The 8577-nt window shown below is 41.6% G+C and overlaps 1 protein-coding gene and 1 long non-coding RNA gene across 2 annotated transcripts in view; both read right to left on the minus strand.

The window, feature by feature from the left end:
* Window positions 1–6: 6 nt before the first annotated feature.
* On the minus strand, window positions 7–4033 carry LOC107833755 (microtubule-associated protein 1A-like). Its single transcript, XM_016663782.1, has one exon. The coding sequence runs from the start codon at window positions 2267–2269 to the stop codon at window positions 779–781; it is 1491 nt and encodes a 496-aa protein (XP_016519268.1). The 5' UTR covers window positions 2270–4033; the 3' UTR covers window positions 7–778.
* A 759-nt stretch (window positions 4034–4792) lies between these two features.
* LOC107833756 (uncharacterized) overlaps window positions 4793–8577 on the minus strand; it is a 21806-nt gene continuing 18021 nt past the window's right edge. Inside the window, exon 2 of the long non-coding RNA XR_001659522.1 lies at window positions 4793–5320. This is a non-coding gene — a long non-coding RNA (uncharacterized LOC107833756). The remainder of the gene's footprint in view (window positions 5321–8577) is intronic.

Consider the following 8577-nt stretch of genomic DNA (forward strand, 5'->3'; position numbering starts at 1 on the left):
CTCGTTATGAACCCTAGAGATCAGCCCGGAGACCAACAGGATTCATTATGAACGCTAGAGGTCAACCCGGAGACCAAGAGGACTCGCTAGAAAGCAGCAGAAGCAGGCCGGGAGACCAACAGGACTCGTTATGAACACTAGAGGTCAGCCTGGAGACCAAGAGGACTCGTTATGAACCCTCGAAGTCAGCCTGGAGACCAAGAGGACTCGCCACAAAGCAACAGAAGCAGGCCAGGAGACCAACAGGAATCGTTATGAACCCTAGAGGTCGGCCCGGAAACCAAGAAGACTCTTTATGAACCCAAGAGGTTAGCCCGGAGACCAACATGATTCGTTATGAACCCTAGATGTCAGCCCGGAGACCAAGAGGACTCGTTATGAACCCTAGAGGTCAGCCCGGAGACCAACAGGATTCATTATGAACGCTAGAGGTCAGCCCGGAGACCAAGAGGACTCGCTAGAAAGCAGCAGAAGCAGGCAGGGAGACCAACAGGACTCGTTATGAACCCTAGAGGTCAGCCTGGAGACCAAGAGGACTCGTTATGAACCCTAGAGGTCAGCCCGGAGACCAAGAGGACTCGCTAGAAAGCAGCAGAAGCAGGCAGGGAGACCAACAGGACTCGTTATGAACCCTAGAGGTCAGCCCGGAGACCAAAGAGGACTCGCTATGAACCCTAGAGGTCAGCCCGGAGACCAAGAGGACTCACTAGAAAGCAGCAGAAGCAGGCCGGGAGACCAACAGGACTCTCTATGAACCCCTGTAGGTTCACTTTTTCATTTAGAAGTACCATCTTTCAACCCAATACCTTAGTGTGCCTGTTTGATACATTTTCAGAAGTGTATTGCAGATGCCTCCGATCACACGTCTGACTGGATGTGGGTTCTTCTGTGGCTGGTTTGAAACCGACTGGCTGTCTTTGTGGGTTTCCTCATCAGATGGCTCCTGGTTTTTCTGTTCCACTAATTCTCTGAACCTTCTGTTCAACTGTTCCACGTCAAGCTCTAAGGTCGTGTTTTTCTCCTCCAAGGCGGTGTTTTTCTCCTCCAGGGTGGCGTTTTCCTCCTTCAGCGTGGTGTTTTCTCTTTCCAAGACAATGGTTTTCTTATACAGAGCCTTCCTTTCCTGCCTCAGGTTGGAGTCTTTCTGGGCATAAACTCTTTTTTCCCCTTCCAAGATCAAGTTTTCCCGTTGCAGGGCGGTGTTTTTCTCCTCGAGGGCGGTGTTTTTCTCCTCGAGGGCGGTGTTTTTCTCCTGCAGGGCGGTGTTTTTCTCCTTCAGCGCTGCGGTTTCTTTCTCCAAGTCGGTGTCTGTCCTATCCAGAAGAACCCTCCTTTTTTCCTTCCTCACCTGCTCGTAAACAGAGCTTTCCTTCTTCAGGGTGGCGTTTTCCTCCTTCAGGGCGGTGTTTTCCTCCTTCAGCGCGGCGTTTTCTTTCTCCAAGACTGTGGTTTTCTTATCCAGACGAATCCTCCTGTTATGCCTCAGGTCGGAGACTTCCTCGGCATAAGCTTTGTTTTCCCCCTCCAAGATGAAGTTCACCTGCTCATAGACAGACATTTCCTTCTTCAGGGCGGTGTTTTTCTGCTCCAAGTTGGTGTTTTTCTCCTCCAGGATGGTGTTTTTCTGCTCCAAGTTGGTGTTTTTCTCCTCCAGAGCAGTGTTTTTCTCCTCCAACACGGCGTTTTCCTCCTTCAGCGCAGCGTTTCCTTTCTCCAAGACAGTGGTTCTCTCATAGAGAACCTTCCTTTCCTGCCTCAGGTCAGAGACTTCCTTCACATTAACTGCGTTTTCACTCTCCAAAAGGCAGTTTACCTGTTCCAACACAGAGTTTTCCTCCTCCAGGCCGGTGTTTTTCTCCTCCAGAGTGTTGGTCTTCGCCGTCAGGTTGATGTTCTCCTGCTCCAAAGCCCTGAATTTCTGCTTCAGGACGGCGATTTCCTTGTCATAGTCCCTGCTTTTCTTCTCCATGGCCGTGTTTATCATCTCCAGTCTGGCGTAATCCTCTTCCAAAGTTATGTTCATGTCCACCAGCTTTTTAATTTCTTCATCCCTCTCCCGAACAAGCTTGTCTTTTTCAAATGCTGCTTGTTCTAAGGTCATAACTTCAATTTTTAATTCCTCATTTGCTTTAAAGAGTGCATGACTCTCAAAAGACATCCTGCCAACTTCTTCCATGATCTCGTGGAGCTTCTGTCTCTCTCTCGCTAACATCCGTTGTACTCTTTCTTCCTCAGAATCAGAAGTCGAAGTCTTACTACTCTGACTCATCGTTGATACTTTCTGTCTGGAAAAATCGTTTTTAATCTCTTGTTGGGATACAATCCTTCTTCTTGCTCTCCAGGTTCTGCAATGATTATGACGGTAGAATTCAAGAGTGCAGCTTTTTGTGCATCACTCTTTGTGACATCAAATTGCGTGATGTCACAAAGTGATGTCACTACCTCAGCAGAACAACTAGAAAACTGTTGAAGTTTGAATAAAAACAAACTTTACGGCTGAATGCAGCTTGGTTAAGCTGATGGCCATTGGAGACAGTTCAGCTGGTAAAACATCACCAAAGCTGAAATCCACACTTGGGAGACAGCGGCTCTTGAGGACAATGGACTGGCACAGCAGGATGCCAGGACCAACGGTTAAAAGATGTGCCCGAAAACAGAAAAAGGGGAAACAGGCGAGCATGTTACCCAACTGGTGCCTAGGAAGCCACCAATTCTGACTTTATCTGGCTAATGTCCGCTCACTGGATAAGATAGTGGATTTGTTACATCTGAGCTGAGTTGTTGATAAATATTTAGCACAAGTGTATTTTGGGACTCACAGCTTCGATAAATCTGTATTTCTGACCCATTCTCACATCTTAATTCTTTTTGGCACCTCTTCTGTGAACTCTGATTATTTATTTACTCCGATTTTTAATTGGATTGAACTAATCAAGTTTCCTCGGATGTGTTTGAGAACATTGTCTTTTGGGGGGGGGGGAAAGTCTACCTTGACTTCAACTTTTAGATTCATTATTAATCCTTTTATTACAACAAGTAAGCCAATACATCATGCTTATAAACAAGAACCACCCCATGATGTTTCCACTGCTGTTTTTGGGGATAATGTGCAGAACTATTTTTCTAGCAGACATTGTGTTTTTGGTCTCATCTGATTTGACTGCAGTGTATTTCACAGGCATTTTAATATCTGTCCAAACTTTATCGACAAACTTTAACCACGCTTTTCTCTCCAGCAAGTTTTCACAGATGCTATTTACTTATTGTTTTATTGTTGTTGCTTTTTTTTTTTTTAGCTTTCCTAAAGTTTTTCTTTGCTCTTGCGATTATTTTTGACTCCTTTCTTAGAAATCTTGAGAGGAGCAGCTAGACGTAGTTTATTTATAATAAATTGATGTTCTTTTGTGTTCCACTGAGTTTTGGCCGAAAGGTGCAGCATTAAGACGTTTAAAAATATATTTTTATGCAACTATAAAATTGAAGAAGTCTCCATTTCTCCCCATTATGACATGATTCCTGTGCAATAATTTGTTAATGAAAAACCATTTATTGGTCATGAAGTAGGACTAATTGGCTGATTGACTGCTTTTTATGTAATGACAAATTTGAGCAATTTTTCTGGCTCTCTATTTCTTTTTGAAGCTTTATTAATTCATTTTGTGTCTCCACTTTATTACACATCATGTCTAGACTAAATTTGGCTTGTTTACTGTGTGTGTGTGAGTAAATTTGGGTTTTAATTTAATGCCAATGGTCTATTAGGAATAGATTTATTCAGAAAATGATGTTTAGTATTTCGTATTTTTGCTTTCCAGTAACTCCTGAATAATCTCCCAGAACAAAGAAAAACATATCTGTGTAGACCAGCAGGCCGAATGTTTGTGGATGTTGTGTTTACCAGGGGAAAAGCAGAGACAAGGTGGGATTTTTCCCAGCCAACTTTGTCCAACGGGTCCGACCGGGTGAGCGGGTGTGGAAGGTCACCGCTGCTTTCCATGGCAACCGAGACAAAGGCCAGATGACTGTGAAAGAGAATCAGGTGCGCAACCAGGAGATGCACACATTTTTCCTATCTTCTGCATGCACACACTCGCTCTAGGCATTTTTATTTCTAAGCGGATGCAAATTAATTCAGAAAGTGTTAAAATTATAGAGGACAGCAGTATGTAGCTTGCAGCATCTGCTCAGTTTCCACCCAGGTCCTAAAAGTGTTTTCTCACCCCTGCTCCTATTCTGTGCCCTCTTGTTTTCCCTCCTCTCCAGATCTGCATCGGGAAAAACGAGGAGATTGACGGCTTCCTTCGGCTGACTAGCGGGAAGAAGAGAGGCCTTGTCCCTGTGACATTTCTGCTGGAAATATGATGGCAATATTTCAGATTTCTCCTTGATTTAGCAGCGGAGCTCCCAGGGATGGAGGAAAACTCAGGAGTGTTTAGCCAACACCTCCCTGACAACCATGCACCCGCCTCCACCCCTCCAAGTATCACTGCTGCATCTTGAGTGGAAAACAGCCTGCAGCTTTGGCTTTTTGGCTGAAGATTAAGACAACCAGGAGCTTCTTTAGAGCTACTTTGCTTGTAGCACAGCTTCACTTTGTGAAGCTTCTTATATTTTCACCAGAGGTATGTAGCAGTTATTTTCAAGAGAATGAGTGTAAAGGTACTCTGGCTACCTCATTAGCCATCTACACTGGCCACTCACTCACAAAATAGAGGAAAGGACCTTTTTGTCATGATGTCGAGGCATGTTGCAGTTATTTGTGAAAAGAAATAACTGCAACATGTTGCTTGTGCAAACCCGTTTTTGGTTGAGTAGAGTGGAGATTAATAATTTTGGTCACAATGTCCAGGTTTTTAATGGTACATAACTCAGATTGTCGAACATAAAATGATCCAGGTATTACTGTGTACTAATGTCTTTTCTGCTCTATCTTGGTCCAATCAAAGTCACAACACATCCTTTTGTGTCTCACTCACTCAAGGGTTTTCCCTGCATCCCAAAACGCTTTTCGGTGATTACAGCACGGCACATTTGCACTCTTCACAGCTTCAATGTGACAAATACTTGCATGCACCTTGGGGAGCTCTTAGTTTGCCCTTCAAAGGTTCTCCCATCCACACGATTTTCCAGAGGGTTTGTATTTTCACTTTCTTCTATGTAGCTCAATGGACCATTAGGATCTGCGTGCTGTTGTTGCATCATAAACATAATTTATCTAAGGCTACGTTCACAATGCAGCCCGAAGTGACTCAAATCTGTTTTTTGGGTTGTTGTTTTTTTTTTTTTGCCGTGGTCGTTCACACTTCCAAATATAAGCAACCTGTATGTGATCTCCAGTGTGAACTACAAACAGCCTGAAAGTGTCCCGCATGCGCAGTAGAGGGCGCAATAACGTCACACATAGAGAGCGATTTGCCAACCGCCATAAAGAAGAAGTGCTCAGTGTTTGCGGCAGTAAACACGGATGCTAACGGTGGAGCATAGCTTGCACATTTGAAGTTGTTGCCCGCCTGAGCCAGCATATGAACAACTTAATCCTTTTTGTCGTCTGCCATTGTTGTTTTTCTTCCCGCTCGCGCGTATGGGGACACAGAATAGTGACGTTTGTCGAGTATCAGTGACGTTCAGGTCTGTTGAATGCGACCTGGACGTTCGGTCACATTTGAATCGGAAAGGTTTCGGATATCCAAGTGGCCTGGGTCGCATTCGAAAAGAATCCGACTTGTGTTGTTCAGACTGACATGAAAAGATCAGATACAGGTCGCATTACGGCAGAAACATCCGAAATGGGCCACTTCAGGCTGCAGTGTGGACGCAGCCTATGTGTAACGTCCTGTATTATTGTCATGTCATGCCATAGGAAAGGGCAAACGAACCAGAGCGACTGACTAAAAGCCATATTCAGGTTTCTTGATGGAGAAAAATTACTAAATACTGTCAGTCTTTTCCACAGAGAACTAATTTTCAAATCACCTTATTTATTTAATTTATTGATCTGTCAGAAATTATAAGGCTTGGTTAAACTAAGAGTGTTTGTATATAGCCTTCTTAAAACACTGTATATATATTAGCTCCTGAAAGCACGCTAACACAAAGTTTTGCAGCTTTGCAGGAGCCGACTGAGGGCATTAATTTCTCTAACCTGCAGGAGATTCCTGTTTGTCTCATGTATCTGCAGCATGTAATGCATCTCTTTGCTCAATTACCATCTCGCCGTGTCAGCACAAATATTTCAAGATACTATGCACAACGGTTCTAGTCACTCACTTTGTTTTGTTCACAGCTTATTTCCAAAGCAGCTCACCGTGTCTTTGTCATGAAGTAGTTTGGCGAAGATTTAAAATTGGACTTTGAAATCAGCGGTCTTGTGTGTTCACTGTTCTATTTCAATAATCCTCACCGACTAGAACTAGGATTGGCTCAGGATAACGATTACCAGTTCTACCTAACTGCACACCTACCAGGCTCAGCTCTCAGCATGATTGGTCATCATGTGGTCCTCAAATAATGCTAATAAAGTTGGATGAACATTCAAGTTGTGTCTTTGGTTATTTAGAAAATAATGGTTGGTTTTTAGTGTTTAGTAAGGATGGAAAATGGGAATTAATGGTGTGTTTTTTGAGGTTTTTCACAGTCACATTATAACCCTAAGCAGTTCATTTGGTTGGTTTCTTACAAATTCATCAAATAAAATCTTATTTGTATAGCACATTTCAGGAACACTGCATTTCAAAAATACAAAGAGCACATAGTCAACAATTGAAACATTACATTCTGCTGTTACACAGCAGATTGTTGATTTATTATTTCACTTATAAATGTTTCAAAAGCAACTGAGCAGGTGGGTTTTTAGTCTAGATTTAATTGCACTCAGTGTTTCAACTGTTTTGCAGTTTTCTGGAAGTTTGTTCCAGTTTTGTGGTGCGTAGAAGCTGATTGCTGCTTTTCCATGTTTGGTTCTGGTTCTGGGGATGCAGCCCAGAACCAGAAGACCTGATTGATCTGGAAGGTTGCTATGACAACAGCATATCTTTAATGAATTGTGGTGCTAAGCTGTTCAGTAATTTATAAACTTAAGAGAGTATTTTAAACTCTATTCTCTGAGCTTTAGAACTGGGCTAATGTGCTCTAACTTCCTGGTTTTAATCAGAACTCCAGTTGCAGCTGTTTGATTTTTATTTTTTTTTATTGATTTTTTTATTTTAGGCAGACCTGAAAGGACACTGTTGTAGTAATTCATGCGACTAAAGATAAACGCATGGATGAATTTCTCTAGATGAGGCTTATAAATTCATGTTAGAATGGCCCAGTCAAAGTCCAGACTTAAATCCACTTCATTATCTGAAAACATTTGAAAACTGATGTTCATAAATGTCTAAATGTCTCAAAAGACAATGTTAGCCATAATAACCATGACAGATAATGTTTTCAGTCACATGTTGATTTCTTCCACTTCATCAACCTCTTAAAAAATGACAAATAAAACATAAAATTCTTTGTTTTTCCCTGTTTTTTAGTGTTTCTGAACACACTATAAAATATTCATTCATATTGTGCAGTTTAACCTCATATTCACAAAGTAATTTCACAGCTAATTTCACAAACTGTACTTGAACAGAAATTTTCTCGTCTCGTGACCTCTTTCCTCAAATTTTCTGAGCGCTTCCACTGGAATTGGTAGTGACAAGACTGCTTTTTCCTAATAACCATAAATAACACGATTAACTCCCAAGAAAAATAATTTTCAACAGAGGAGCTACTGGCAGGCCGTGGACTGTAAGCTGGCAAAGAGAGCACCGTGTCTCTCTGTGAGCTTGTGTTTCTCCCTGCTGGGGTGCGAGGAACATTTCTCAAATCATGACCCAGTTCTGTTATCGAAGTGGATCAAATGTGATTTTCATCTCTGCACCGAGGCAGACAGAAATGTGTGCAACTGGCAGTACATCAAGTCAGATGAACGTTTCATAAAATTGCTGATTTTGGCGCTCAAGACGGTGCGCTGCTCCAGAAATGCCGTGCACTTCCTGTACAGCCGAGACCTTCGTTTTGCATATACTAAGTGAAATGCCTGAGGAGAAAATCTGAAATTATCGTTAATTTTCTCAAACAGCAAAACTGATCAGTTGTGGCTCCTTCCAATAATACAAACCCCAGAAAAGATCTTAAAACGTGTAAGGTGTCGTTTGTAAAGCAATAATTCGGGTTACTTAGCTTTTCACAAGAGAAAAAAATAGGTTTCATTTTTTGGTGTCAGATTTTCACCATGTTATTAATTTATAACGGTTTCAAATTTGATATTCATTAGCAGGCTACATATTTAGTTTTAAAACTAAGTACAGCCTACAAATATGTAGCTCTAAATAAATACTTAAATTAAATATTAAGTTAACAAACTCAATATTTATCTCCAACCAAAATTAGGTTGTTACAAACTAAATATGCAGCAAAATATACACAATAAATGTAAATATTTAGTTTTGAAACTAAATAATTAGCTCTAAACATTTAGCTTCAAACTAAATTTTTAGCTTCAAACTAAATATTTAACTCCAAACTAAATATGCAGCTAAATATACA

This window comes from Poecilia formosa, unplaced genomic scaffold (assembly GCF_000485575.1).
Source record: "Poecilia formosa unplaced genomic scaffold, Poecilia_formosa-5.1.2 Scaffold444, whole genome shotgun sequence".
NCBI classification, from domain to species: domain Eukaryota; kingdom Metazoa; phylum Chordata; class Actinopteri; order Cyprinodontiformes; family Poeciliidae; genus Poecilia; species Poecilia formosa.

Excerpts from the sequence above, each read along its gene's own strand:
- LOC107833755 (XM_016663782.1), bottom strand. The coding sequence starts at position 2,269 with ATGAGTCAGAGTAGTAAGACTTCGACTTCTGATTCTGAGGAAGAAAGA.